Here is a 15,212-nt window from a genome sequence, read left to right as displayed (position 1 = left end):
CATTGGCTCATCTGTCATCTTTGCACGTTCAGACAACAGACAGGCCAAACGCACACCGCCAAAGAACTGACAGCTTTGAGAAAACATAGGGAAATTTTTTTTATCTGCAGCTACGTTTAGGTAAACAGTTTTCAGACCTCTGCAGCATCATACTGTTCAACAAAGTGTGTCCATGGAGGTGTCCAATGTTAAGTGTCCATGTTAAGTTTCCATCTTCATGGAAATGCTAAGCAGTTTTTCCATGTTGTCTCCTACGGTTGGTCACCTTCAGACGTACGGCTGTCTGCTTAATGATCGCTGTCCTCTGAAAAACTCTGTGGCTTACGTGAAGTTCTGCATGCAGAAGTGTGGTGGGACTCACGATCTGCTCCTTGTCTGTGGAGTGGGGGGACGTTTACAGTCTTAACTGTTTGAAAGAGGACCTTAAAGAATAATATAATCATAAGTAATTATATACGTACAAAATTGATTTAACATGCCCGTTTTTCCACTTTGCATGCTGAACTAAAAATATGTTTATATACTAGTTTCACACCCCCAAAAAGCCTACTGTTTTTTTTGTTAACACCATTGTTATGCAGAAACCTAGACCATGTGTTGACACGATCTGAAACAGCCATGTTTATGCTGTAGCATTGAGGGCTGTAAAAATCATAACCTCATATGGGAACTGTACTGTGGGGAACAGTTTTCTGGATGCCATTCTTAGCTTTCCATTTCTTTGTTTTGCAATTAGCCCTAATATTTTACATCTTTCCAACTGTGCTTTCAACTGACTGATTTAGTATTCTTTTGACACAGCTTCTAGAAGACTTGTATTTGCTTGTATGAAAATGAACTTGATAGATGTTTGTTGGAATTGAATGAGCTGTTGAAGCAAATTTTAGCATTCGTTTCAAATTTTTGATGTTGAGAATTATGACGTATTAGAAGTATAAGGCCTTATATATTAAGAGGGAGGTAAGGTGTAATACAAGATGTCTGTTCTCTGTGTATGGTTCTATATTTTGTTCTTGCCTGGTATGTATCTATAGCCATATCCATATCGCTACTTTAAGGTGCAAGGCGTGTAACCTAAAGGTTGCCAGTTCAATTCCCTGCTGGAGCACTGCTGCTGTACCCTGAGCAAGGTACTTAACCCAGAATTGCCTCAATAACAATCCAGCTGTATAAATGGATAACATGTAAAAATGTAGCATATGTAAGTCACTCTGGTTAAGAGTGTCTGCTAAATGAGAATAACGCAATGTAAACATTTTGCCATTCTTGTCTGTCTCATATGCTGTGGATGTATCAGTGGGCTGATGAATGACAGCTGCATTAAGAAGCGAGTTTCCTGTTTTCAGATTTAACTGATTAATCCGCTCCGTGACAGAGCTGTGGAAGTCAAGGGCATTTTCATTCTCTGTCCCATCCAAGTTGCGTTACACAGCGCCGTAAGAATGGATCATTTGCAAATGAATGTCCTTCCACTCCGGTAATCTGCTTCGTGTTAGCTGTCCATATTTTGTTTCTCGCACTTAATCTCTGACCACATCCCCTGCGAACATCTTGAATTAATCGGAGCCTGTAATTTATTCATTGGCTGTGACCAATTCCAGCTTCACAGATGCGTTTCGACTCAGTACCTCAGACCCTTTGCCGGTTTATTTATTGCATTGAAAGCACATTTGAGTTCAATTTCATCGTAGATTAACTCATTTGTATTTCCAGTACAGCACTTCTCTCAGCTTAAATTTGTTCCTGACTGAGCCAAATGACAGTTGGAGTTGTTCTGTTTTGTTTAAGGGGAATGTTTACACAACACTAAAAAATCGCTGCGTGGATATCGTTATCCTCTGCTGTTTTTCAGAAACAAACACTCGATCGCGCGACTCGGATTTCACACCTTCTCTGATCGGATCTACCGTATCTCTACCACTCTCTCCTTCCCTGCGCGTGCCCTGATTTTGGCAGTGTGTCATCCTGTAGTTTTCTTTTACATTGTTTGTGCAAATGTGAGTTGTTACGTAATGGGGTAAAATGGGCCATCATAAGTGGGGTTTACAGTGCAAAGACTGTGAGGCCCCTCTTTCCTCTGACCTAGTAAAAGATTTACCGGAAAAGAAGAAGCTGAAGTCCCCTTGAGTCACATGTCTGCATGTCACAACACACTGACCAACCTTTCAGACCCTCACCTTGGTAAAAATTACAGTCAGTTTAGGTTCATAGCATTGCTTGGAGATGGCAAACAAACTGTGGTCTTTGGTCAAAATGTTTCCGGATTCCAGATTCCCCTGTCCCCTTCGGTTTTGTCTGTACATCTGCACAATTTTTAATGATGAATTCTGTTAAAAAAGGACACTGAAAAATATATTCAGTATTCTAACATTCTGAGTTCAAATGTATTTTTATTTTACTAGTATTTTCCAAAAGTTTGATTATCTGTTGTCGAGATGTACCATGGGTTTTTTGTGAATTCTTGTATTCATTTTAGTGTGGATAGACAATGCAAAGTGAGTTTTTCTTTTCTTTTGTTCTTCTTCTATGCTGAATCACCCATGTTCTGAGATGTTACCACTGTATATGCGTTGTATTCCTTTTTAATAAGATTATATATGTGTATATATATATATAATATGCTGTATATATTATAATAACCTTAAACAATCTGATGAACAAGTTTACAGATGTTAGTAACGATCATACAGCATAGACAACAGTAACATTGACTGGGGCTCAGAGAGAATTCCACCACCTCCAAAATTCCACTGTAATTTCTGCTCTCCTCCTCCTCCTCCTCTCTTGCCCTTTCGCTTTGTCCCTCAGACTCGGTTTCTATTGAGCCATTTCTTGCCGCTTAGATACGTGTGTGCCTTGGCCCGCTCGGTCGCTGGCGGCTGCCAGCGGTGAAGGTCTGGGGACCCACGTTTTCTCCACCTGCGGGAACCAGCGAGGGGGAACGTGATACCCTCCGGCCCGTGCCAGAGCGCACTCCCACTGGCCGGGATCTCTGCGATTTCAATCACACGCGCGGCTACTGGACGCGCGCAGGCAGAGGACAGGCTCCGCTGGTTTTTAGAGTAGCGCTCAGCGCCGCTCTCTGTTGGCTTGTAAGGGGAAACAAAACAAAACAAGGTGTCTTTACAAAGCTGGAAAATGTCAGGCATGTCATCACGAAAGATGGATTTTTTTGGACCCGAGCGAGGCCAGCGCAAAAAAAAAAAAAACACGCGAAATCTGATTGTGCCGATCAGGAATCTGGAAATATGCTCAGGCTTCAGTGCGCTGAAATTTCAGCTGAGTGTCCTAACATAACCCCCTTGTGCTGCTGTTCTCGTGTGGATGTTTGCGCATTGGAGATTCTCACACGACTTGTTGTAGATAGTTAGTGCCTCTGGGCAGTGCCACCAGAATGGTGGGGGTCCCATCCCCCTGCAGCTGCAGACCAGAGGTTTATGAGGGGTTGCAACAGATTTCTGAATCATGCAAAATACGTTTCTTTGTGGTATAAAGGGAATCCAGAAGGCTGCCTTAATATTAACTCGATGTATGCTGTTGTGAATGTTGCAGTCTTTGTTTGCACAGTGTTGGGTCTTAAACTAGGATCTTGATTAAAACATACACATTGTTTTTGGGTAGATGTAAAGAATGAAAAAATGTCAATCCAAGAACACAAGACATGCCCCTGCAGTTGACAGCAGGTATACAGTAAGTGTACTTGTTGGAAAGGATTTCTCATTGGATTTAGGGCTGACACATCACACGAGGGGATGTTATGGTGTGATTCAGCACATCTAGGTTTGGCTGCAATTTACAGGGTGCATGGTGCTGCCAAATGACCTTACATTACATTATTGTCATTTAGCAATCGCTCTTATCCAGAGTGACTTACAATTTTTATGTTATCCGTTTATACAGCTGTATATCCACTGAGGCAATTCTTGGTTACGAATCTTGCCCAAGGGTAGTGCAGCAGTGCTCCAGTGGGGAATTGAACCAGTCACCTTTTGGTTACGAGCCCTGCTCCTTACCACTATGCTACAGTGCTAACAGTTGTGTTCTCACCATAGCTCAATAAGCTCCTCATCCTCCAGTTGTGTCCAACATGTGTTTCCCTTTTGCCGTGGTGCTCACGCCTTGTAGCCGTTGCGACTTCTTCCGCGGAGCACACCCTGCTTCTGTGTTGTTGTGGGTGTACAGGAAACAGCTTGCTGGAAAGAGCTGCTGGAACACTGCGGTGCTGCATGGTTGTTTTTCATTGGCTGTTGGCTGGGCCTGCTCATGAGTTTGGCTCGTGATGCCCAGTGCTCATTGAATCACAGCTCGCAGATGCCTGTGAGAGCGATTATCATAGCTCGTAAACACCTGACACGCTGCAGGATACACACCGTTGAGCTGACTCCAACAGTAATCGCAGGCTGCATATGGAGTAAAATCACGCACACACACACACACACACACGCGCGCGCACACTGCTGAAAACTGTTGTTTTCCCTCTGCTGAGAGTTTGTGGACAGAGCTGCAGAGGACTGAGATACACTGCTCTGGAAACTTGTCAAAAAATGTCAAGACCAGATATTGCAAGACTTAAACTGCCACCACAGACAGCTTTCCTCTCCCCCAGTATATCTGCTCTTACTTTGTAATATCACGCATTCTGAAACCAGAGGTGAACCAAAAGCAATAACAGCTTCCATTCAATTAAGTGGAAACTTTTTTTTCTCAGTTTGTCCTGTTGAAAACCTTTCAGTAGATTTTTCTCTCAAATTGACTCCTACCTGCGGAATACTGCGCACTAAATACATACCATAACACGTGCAGTGCGCAGAACACAGTTCTTTAACGCTGTTTGGAATGCTGTCACATACCGATTCATACTGGCAAAGATGTTTAAAATCTCACACCAGGCATAAAAAAACAACAATCCATGCTCTCTGCCCAGCAGAAGAGCGGCCTTCAAGCGTGAACCGTGCCCTCTCTCACTCACTGTGTTGGTCTTGTGAACCACGCCCTCTCTCACTCACTGTGTTGGTCTTGTGCACCATGCCCCCTCTCACTCACTGTGGTCTTTTGCTCTCCGCTGTGTTATGTTAACGGCATGTTTTCTGGTGTCTGTTCCCAGGATCCGGAGAAGGATGCGGGAAGATCATCCAGCGCTTTCCTGGGAAGGACTGGGACGGCACGGCCTTCCCCCAGGGCGTGGAGATGGTGAGTTAGCCAGGCCGTCCGTGCGGAGAGGCAGCGTGCGGAAAATAGGCTGGCCCCTGAGCGCCGCTGTCTCCGAACCAGATGTCTCTGCCGGCTCCCGCGCACGGCAGCCGGAACGGGCCGCAGATGACTGGGCCCGTGTCGCCTGGAACCAAGAAACGAACAGCCGTCGGCCACCTGTCTGGAGACGCTCTAGCGCTAAAATCCAACAGGAGTCACTCACTGACGGGCTCTCCTGTCATTGGTGGAAAGTTCCAAAGAGGCCGTCAGCAACACGTGACATCATTTAACACTCGATTCTGTAACGGTCATTGGCTTTTGCTGACTCATTGTTACATTACATCACAGTACTTTTGCTGAGGGTATGCTTTTATCTAGAGCGGCTTGCATACTTTGCATACCTTAGTTTATACACGTTATCCTGTTTTGCAGCTGGGTATTTACAGAGGCAGTTTGGGTTCGGTACCTTGACTAAGTCTGCAACAGCAATGACCCACCTGGGAATCAAACATGTGTTTCTGCTCCACGCTTCTGCCCAGACACATAGTCATATATGATGCATCCACTATATGTTGTATGTTTCAGACTCATTGGTAATTAGATTGCTAACTCACCCAATATGTGAACACAAGTATACAGGTGTACAGTGTACATATATGTCTGTTCTGGCCTCTATGCTCAGTGTCTACTTTCATGCACTGTGCTTTTGCATGTGTGGCAGTGAACATTTGGAATTTTTCTTAAGAAATGTGCGGCTTTCTTGCTAACAAACCTACACTGCACTATAGTTCAGGAAGTGGAGAGCTTAATATGCAGGAGAACCATAAACTCCGGGACTTTGACACATCTCATTCTGCATACTTTGCCACATTGTGAGAAAATCTGTCTTTAATTTTTAGGAATGTCAAATAAGAAGAAACTGTCTGCGGTGCCAGTGTCAGAGCCGCACTGTGTGGGATTAATCCGGCTTTGAAATGTCGACTTCGCTCAAATTTTATCGAGCCTGGTGGGGTCATTGTGCAATTGAAACAGCCTCTTTCTTCACGCGCACTGGATGTGAAATGCAGTTTTGATAATTGTACTCTTATGTATGGCTTTGTTACTGGGGAATTTGTGGTTCTTGTCTTGGGATCACGCCGATGGATTTCTCTTTCGTTAATGAAGTGAGCTTGTGTTGTCTTGTTTGTTTACCCCAGAACAACATTGCCAACATGTGACAGTTTTAACCATTACAGTCAAGTGTCTTTTTTAGCGCAATCCAAACAGTTGCACTAATCTGCAGTTGCAGTGTTATTTTCAGAAAAGGCCTGTAGATTGGCTTATCATTGCTGTCAGCTTAGAACCGCCTGTACTTTTTGAGCTTCAGATATTGCAAGCGAAGTGTGGTAAGTGGAAAGTCAGGGAGAAAATGAATTCGGCCATCGCTGACACATTAAAATGCCATGCTTAAGCAGAAACACATGGAGGGTTGCATAATTTCCTGTTGTGCAGCATGGTGCAGTTTAACATGTTGCCCTTGTCTTCCGTGGCATGCATGGGGTGGATACAGTACAGAAACCTCTGGTAGACCAAGCAAAAAAAGGTCCCCCTTTGGACATCCCTCTGTGACTCGTTATGAACGTTGTTGAGTTTGGGCCGAGATGAGAGAATGTAACCTTCTCGTTTGAGCTGTCAGGTCGTCAAGAGAAGAATCAACATACACCTGTACATCTGGGATGCTCAACTCCAGGTCCAGGAGGGCCTCGGTCCAAGCTTTCAGTATTTAAATTGCTTCACTGCACTTTATAGATTAATAACCGAAGCCACCTGAGCATTTGATTTTGCTTGACAGTTTCACTGTTGACTGACACAGCGCCACGCCACAGTCAGCATGCCTCGGGTCTGATTGGCTTTTACAAAGGCCAGCTCTGGGCTTTTGCTGTTGTTACTTGGGCCAGTGAGTCTGCTTCTTGCAGTGGAAAAAAGGGCACCGATTTGCGGGGTGGGAAAATGCAACGCTGTTCCAGTCAACAGCCTGTCCAGGGTGAGCAGAGGGAGTGTCCAGGGGAGTGAGGGATTTTTTTTTTTTTATAAAAAAAACAAAAAAACAAAAAAAACCATGCAAGGGAAAGCCATGGGCAAAAAAAAGATGAAACACTTTTTTGATAAAAAGGTTAGAATGAAGTGTATTTTGAAAAAGGGTACCATGTTCCAGAAACAAAGAGCATATAATTGAGAGAAGACAGTTAACCGTGACCAATTAGTTGCAGTCAGCTCACGGTGTCTGCAAACCCACTGTCAGTGCTCTGTACATAAGTAGGGATCACTGATAATACAGATAAGTAGAAAAGACTGAAAAATTACATGAGTTACAACAGGTTTGTGTAGTGACAATGTTTGTATTGGCACATCTGCCTGGAATGTGACAAAGGTAACATTTTTTTGCTGCTATGAGTTATAAAGCTGTAATAATTGTATCGTAATATAATGCAACTTAAACTATAAGACAGAGGGATTGCAACAGTGATTACTGGATATGTGGCCTCCCAAATAAGCTGGAATGCACATTTTTTTGTGTGCAGCAGATAATGGAATTTGCAGTGTCAACAAGTACGTAATGGTTGTTTATCAGTTTGAGTAAACCCTTTCCTCTTCTCCTAAGTGACCCTCCCCCCACCCAACCCCCTGTCTCCAGACGGGTGACTGTATGTACCAGTTATGGCTACAGTAGCCCCCCCCGCTCCCTTTTTCTCTTGAGCATGTTGGCATACCCCTGGGATCACTGACTCCCGATGGGAGGCCAATTACCACTCTGCACAAATTACTCCCACTGATGACCAAATATTTATCTTATCTGTGTTGGACAGAGCTTTCACTGCAAATCTCCAGGGCAGTATTACAGTAAACTTGCCTGGCCTCTGAAGGTCAACGCAGTTCCCTGGGCTGTCAGGGATGCTGCTTTGCTTGCTTGTTTGTTTGTACTTTGTCGTATGGTACTAAAATATGTAATGGGAAATAACGCTTGTCCTTGTAAACTGAAGTGAATGGCCCCACACTGCGTGCATGCTCACAAGATATTTTATTTCTGAATAAAAAGAGGCGATGTTTCAGACCAAAGTGGGTTGTCATCCACTGTGGATATTTGTCCAAAATTGACCACTCTGACAAAGTAGATCCAATCCAAGTGGACAAAGATTTATTTGGTCAGAAACATTGTCTACTTTGCACCAAAGAAAAATTCCCAAGGAGCACGGTGGTCTTGTGTGTGGGGGTATTCGCCCCAGAATCTTCTTGCTCTCTTCAAAACCCGGCAGCGAAACTAGATGCGTATGGTATGTTTCCTTTTTGCCCTCTGCTGCTGTTTTTCTGAAATCAAAAATAATGGAATAGAGTGAGGAATGTGAGGATTGTTCAGATAGGCCCCTGCCTTGCAAAGAATAGCAAATTTCATTATTGTATTTTTGTTTCTCTCTCTTTGTTGGTTTCCAGTTCTTTTTACACTAAGGATTTTGCAGTGGCTTTGTACTCTTTTTTCCCCTTCTAAACGGCTTCATTCCAGTGTTCAGTAATAGGCCAACTTTTTCTTGGGGTTGTCCTACCAACTGCTTCTATATGAGAATAACAAATCATGTACAATCCTCATTGATTTGCTGACACAGAACAGATTTTTGCCTGCTGCAGGCCTGAAGCCTGTCTGGACGTGAAATCATTCAAATATTATGCATCTTTTTTCTATTAATGAGTGTAACCCTTTATAGGGCAGGCAATAAGGAGAAATATACATAGGAGACAACCTAGTCATATACCTTAGTCGTCCACAAATTCAGGTTGTTCAAAGGACAAGGTGACAATAAATTAGTAAAAACTGTTGTACATTGGAATCACAGTATGTTATACAGCATATGAACTTATCTACAGCAAAGAGAATGCATTAGAAAAAAATAAATGAATTGATGAATTATTAGAGGCATTATGTAACCAGTATGTAATTGATGTTTATACATCAGTTAAGTCTGAAAACCTGTTTTGTTGTAAACAGTACATTCAAAGTGTGATTTCACATGTTGCCATTTTGTAAATGATAGAGTCGGTCCTCCTGTTGTTTCTTCCGATGTTGTCTTGTGTCCAGGGGAAAAACCTATGGCCGTAGACGTTCCACTTGTTTCATAATATGGGTCAAGTCTGCCAAAATCTAAAATTTGTGTGTTTTGGGGGGAAAAAAACGCACCATCCAACCAAAAAGGACGTAATTCAACATGAAATATTGTGTATCATAATATCCTGCCCGTTGTCAGGGGGGGAGACGCTCTTTTTCCTTCTCTTGAACAGGTTTGTATGGAAACTTGAGGCTTTTGCTTTGTGGAAGTCTGGTTACGATAATGGAAGAATCATCTAGGCTACATTTCACCTCTGGCCCTTTCAGTTTGTGCATGAAAATATTGAATTAGCGTTACGCTGTGTGCTGCCTGCCATTTAGTGCATTTTATAACCTGGTTTGGGAAAGCACCACAGGTCCCCAGACAGGAAAATGCAAATACTGTATTTTTGTAATTACAGTTTTGGTATTTGTCTTAAGATTTATTTGAGATTAGAGTTACGATGAAAGTCTGAGATGCTCTGGAAAGAGTAACTGGCAACAGCCCAAAGCCCAAGGGGCTTTTTGGTGTTCCATGGAAAGCAGATGGGAGCTGTTTGTGGACTGCAAACAAATAGACTGAAGGAAAGGGCAGAAGCACGTGCCATTCCTTCTTAGTCATGGTGGCTGTTGGTGGTCACGGTGCGGGCTCACTGTGAATTATGACAGACAGGGGACCCAAGTATGTCCTGCTGCATAGCTTCGTTTCCAAGGAGGCGGTCACGACGGTAATGGTAACCTTTGCGCATCAGCCATTGTTTGGCGAGAGGTTTTGGCAAGAGAACGTCAAAGTCAAAAGCCCCAGAAAGCCCCCGCAAAGGGTCAGAAAGGGCCAAAAAGGGGGCAGAAGGGGGCCAGAGGTGGCACGCCTGTTGTTATAGTTGTCTTTTTTTTAACTTTGCAGAAGCAATTGTGTGTTCCTGGCCTTCTTTACCGCCTGCATTCGTTCCCCGTTGTAGCTGGATACTTGTTCTCTTCCTCACTGACCAGTGATGCAGTGATCCTGGCTGTGAAGATGTCTGGATGTCAGTTCCTTGGATGCGGGCTTCAGATAAGAGAAGGTTCGGGGAGAGTAAATGTGCGGTAGCAAGCACATCCGGCCCGCTAGGCGGAAAGGACCGACTCCATGTGTAAGATTTTTGAAGTTTGCATTCTTCACAAGAAAGATACATACAGTAAACACTGCAAATCATTGTAAGAAAGCATTTAAAAGAAAAAAGACAGGGTAAACCTGTAAGTTAAAAGGATCCATCATTTGAGAGCTTATATTTTGCCACAGTTTCTATTACTGGCTTCATAATTTGCCTTTTTTTTTAAAGAAATGTGTGTTTCCACTTAAGCTTAACTGTTCAAGATCATTAAGAGCTGGTAATTGTGCAAGACTGAAAATTGCCTTCATTCGTTTGCCTGTTTATTTTCTGAATGGTGAAATGGCAAAAACCATCATGTGAAACACCAGTGCTGTCATTCCCCTAGAAATACCGAAGCTGTTGGTTTAAGTGCTCAGTAATGCGATGTGTGCAGCCACCAGGCTGAGTGACTGGGATTCCAGCTTTGTAGTTTTAATGAAGGTACACCGAAGTGTTTAACATACCAACCAATCGTTTTCTGTTGTGTGCTGGTCCCTTTTTTAAGAGTTCTTTTTTTAGAATGTAGTTATTATTTGCAGATTTTTGCTGCTTCATGGAAAAAAAAGTCACTGACTAACACAAGGGAATTCATTATGGAAGACTGCATGTAGTGAGTGAAGCCAGCAGTCCTGAGCACGAAAAGCATCTTGAATTTGCAACAGCCCCCCTGTCAAGCTGAATAACCACAGAGGAAGTTAGTAAAAGGAAAACTATTTACTACCCAGGACAGGCAACTTAGCCATCAGTTAAGTGACAAGTAAGTAAACAAGCTCATTCCTTTTGCCATGATGAGCGGTAAAAAAGACAAAATTGTCAGCGCTGTGCATGGTACTTTTCTAGCGTGGCCTGTGCTGCGTTTCGAGCACAAGCGATTGGCGCAAGCGATACTGACCCTTTCGGAGGGTCAGTGTCCAGCATGCTGAAATTGGTTTCCCCTCTCCTCTCTCCTTTTAACGCATACCTACACGTGTGGCACGCATTAATGCATAGAGGAGGCGGCAGATCTCTGTTCTCTCCTGAAGGGGTCTGAGAGAAAGCGTGGGGTCGGATGTAGGTTGTCAGTTTGAGATTGGCCATGCGGCTGCCACCTGCACACACCGAGACAAGAAGCAGTCACATAAGTGCAGCCTGCAAGGGGCTTGTCAGTGCTGCATAAACAGGACTGTCTGAGCACTGAGCTCCTGCAAAGCTTGATCTGGTGGAACCTGGCTGTGAGGGGACTAGTGAGATGCAGCAGAGGAGAGTGTTTTTGACCCCTCTGACGAGAGGGAGACCGAACTTCCTGAAGAGCTGCAAAAAAAAAGTTATGCTGGAGGGAAATCCTGCTTTATCTCCAAGAATAAGAATGCTCGTCTTCGGGATTCCCTCTGTACTGAATAAGATAAGATGGTCCGGTTTTGGTTCTTTGTGCAAATTTTTGCGTTTTTTTTTTTTTTTGGTGAAAGAGGGCTCAAACAGCATGTTCTATTGCTCCTGTCTGTCTGTCTGTACTCCTCAGCGTGCTCAAGTGAGACTTTTCAACCCTGGAACTTTATCATCTCTGAGTTTGTAAAGTAGATCCTTAGTTTGATTTTTTTTTTTTTTTTTTTGTTAATTTTCTCAAAACCTTAAAACAAAGTGGATTTTAAATCCATTTTCATCACAGCCTGATGGAGACTTGAATTGTCAGGAATCAGGCCTGACTCACCGAAGACATCATAATGCTATTATATGTTTAGAGGACTCCAGGAAAAAGCTACTAAGGGATCTCCTTGCTCCAGCCTCTGTAAATCTCTGCTTTGGAATGGCATTGTAGTAATTCAGCATAAAAAATATTAGGCCAAATCTCAAATCTCAAGATTAAAGGGCCTGGTTTTAAAATACACCCCCCTGGGTCCCAGTTCAGTCCTGTTTTGAGAATTGGGGGGTAGAATGGAAACAATATGCTTAAATAATTTCAATATGTGGGAAGGGCTATTCTTGGTATTAGTGTGTTTCATGTTTGTTTTGGAATCTGGTACTTCCCAGTGCCATAGATTTTTTTTTTTTGTCACGTGAATTTACTATCACCATGTCAGACACATGGAAAATAAACATGTGTCACATAAATTAAAATTGAATATTTGGAATTCCTTTCATGTTCGCTATCTAAACTTCAAGCTCTTCTAATTCAGACCAGGCCTCTCCAATCAAAAGCTCAGGATAATTGCAACGCTTGCTTCGCGTCCATATCAATCAGGATGCAGCACACATCATTTCTGGTGGATGAGACAGCTCTTAAGAGTTCATCATTTAGTGTTTGTTTGACTGATCGGAGACTTGCACGCCTGATAAACAGGAACTGGTGTGCAAAGAGGTAATTGAAATCGTATGCTTGCCACCACAGACATATTGCCACTTTTGCTGCCACAGCAACTCTTACACTCTTAAGCAGCTTCTCTCCCCAGGTTTCCTCCACAGTCTCTGTTGCATATGTTGCTTGTCCGTGACTCAGCATTAACATGTGGCGGGGGGGGGGGTCTCCTGCAGCGAAAGGAGTACAAAGTTCACCCCCCCCCCCCCCAATATCTGGGTCAAGCTCAGTAATGAGGAACCTGCAGACAGTAGTGTGACCATGGAGATTTTGGGCTGCCTGCTCCATAAAGATTTCAACAGGATGGACAGCACTCAGCTTCTGCAGGTGCTGAAAGAATATGCGCAAATGCTGTATTGTTATGGACTGTGAAGACAGTGTGATTCTGGAGTGTAGAATGAGATTCTGTTTCTCCAGGACTGAAGTGGTGCAGATATAGCAAAGCATATAGCTTAAGCCAAATTGTCTTGCAGTGTTGCAACAATACAAAACATGGCTGTATTTGTCCGTTATCGCAAGGATAAACGGTGGAGAGAGCTCGGGAACATGTTGAGATTATTGTATCGATTGGAAAAAGGTCAAAGGATTTAAGCGTGTCACACTTAATGAGACGCTGTAGTGGTGAACATGAAAGCCAGCAGGCTTTGTATGCCTATCTCAAGGACGTGACTGCTGGCGCCAGTGAAATCAATCAGAAAAAAAGATAAACTTTTGACAATGGGAATGACCTTTCTTAGCCCTGTAAACGTTGTGGGTATTGGACTATCAAAGGAGTTGCCTGGAGTGGGCCCTCTCTCCTGGAGTCAGCGTGAATACTTCGTTGTACTTCTGTGACTTCTGCTTTTTGTTATATATTTTTTTTTTCCAGCGGTTTTGGTGGCAGTTTGGATAACCTTTCGCAAGTTTGCTGTAACGTTTTGGCTGTAAAAACCCCAGACTCAAGAGCAGGCACCAGCAGATTCTCTGTTTGCAGTGATGTCACTTGACAGTAACGAGAACGTCACTCCCAGAATGTCAGGCGGCTGAGCTGTGCGCATGCCTCCAGGCGTGACTCTGCACTGGCAGGACAATGGAGTTCTGTTCCGTGTCACAATATGTGGGCTTCGTGCGCAGATTCAGCCAAGCTGATCTTTTTCGCCGCCGCTCGGTCGTCGTCTTTCTGCCGACCTCTGATGCTGCCAGTGTATCTACCGTTTCCTTAGAGACTTGGCTGAAAGGTGGTGCTTATATTTGTTTCGTATTCTTCTCAAACCTTCTGCCTTTTTTTTTTTAACTGGGTGAAGATGTGCTTGCATGCCTGTTTTTATTGCTGCACAGTTCTTAAGGCTTGCATGTTTCCAGGGGTTTGGATATTTGTTTGAGTCATGGCCAGTGAAAAGCGATAGGCAAATTTGATAAGGATGCAGCCTGTTTTCACTCTTGTTTTGTTTCCATCACATGTGAGGAGGACAATAAAAACATCAGGGGCATTGTGTGAGGGCTGTTTGAAGTTTCTCTACACATCGTGTTTTGAAATCCTGTTCCACAGCTGCTGCCTCCTTGATTTATAAAATTGGAAGTGCGTCAACTTTGTCTCACGGGATTCACTGCTGCTCAAAAATGATAACGGCACTCTAGCAGGACTAGTATTTGGTCAGGTGTATTGTGTTTGGACAAGGTCACGAACCCTTATTTTGCAAAAGAATTCCTCCAGGGAAGCTGCATGCAGGCTCGATTTGAACCATGCGAAAATGCTATTGCCCCCAATAATTGCAGTACATTTGTTTTCAGTAATGTTAAAAATATGGCAGATTACACAACACAATTCCTTTTTATGTGTTATTTGGTTAAATTAACCGTATAATTTGGGAGTCTCTCAGGCCAGGAATGCAATGTAAGAATAATGTTCTTCCAATAGCAAAAGAATTCAAGATTTTAACATGACAGCTAACAAATAAAACTTATCTAACACACTTGGACATGTTTTACTTTTGGACCACATCAGTGGCATATTTACAGTTTACAATGTTCTTGTCTCTGACATTTTTTCAGGCCCTTGCCTCTGAATCTGTGTAGAGATGGGGTCAGTGTGTTCCTCTCAGTATCTGATGCAAGCGAGGTCCATTTTGGTGTAAGGAGGTTTTTCTGTGATTAATGCAGTCAGCCAACAAATCAGTTATCAGTAATGAGCATTTTAAATTGGCTGCTCACCCAAAGGATGCTTCTTGGCTTTCTGGTTAATGCGCGAATCTTAGGTGTCTTAGAGTTTCTTAAAATCTGTCTTACTCTTCGTTGTGCTGCACTTATCGCAGATTATTATATGCACTGCATTGCAGTATTTGGGCAGAGGGAATCTCAGACTGAAGTGGTCTTGTAAACCTGCTTAAGACAAACCCCATACCTTTCCCTTTTGTTTTCTTGTCTCCAGTCCAGAGAATAAAGTTTTTTTTCAGTTGTAGCGCAGAAA

At 43.3% G+C, this 15,212-nt stretch overlaps 1 protein-coding gene across 1 annotated transcript in view; it reads left to right on the top strand.

Moving 5' to 3' along the window:
• Positions 1-15,212, top strand: part of sbf2 (SET binding factor 2) — a 111,882-nt gene that overhangs the window by 16,673 nt on the left and 79,997 nt on the right. The window contains exon 2 of the mRNA XM_036543284.1: positions 5,105-5,190. Coding sequence (XP_036399177.1) covers positions 5,105-5,190 — 86 coding nt within the window. The remainder of the gene's footprint in view (positions 1-5,104; positions 5,191-15,212) is intronic.

This window comes from Megalops cyprinoides, chromosome 13 (genome assembly GCF_013368585.1).
Source record: "Megalops cyprinoides isolate fMegCyp1 chromosome 13, fMegCyp1.pri, whole genome shotgun sequence".
Classification (NCBI taxonomy): domain Eukaryota; kingdom Metazoa; phylum Chordata; class Actinopteri; order Elopiformes; family Megalopidae; genus Megalops; species Megalops cyprinoides.
Note: the sequence above shows the minus strand (reverse complement) of the source record. Positions and strands in the feature narration are given on the sequence as shown.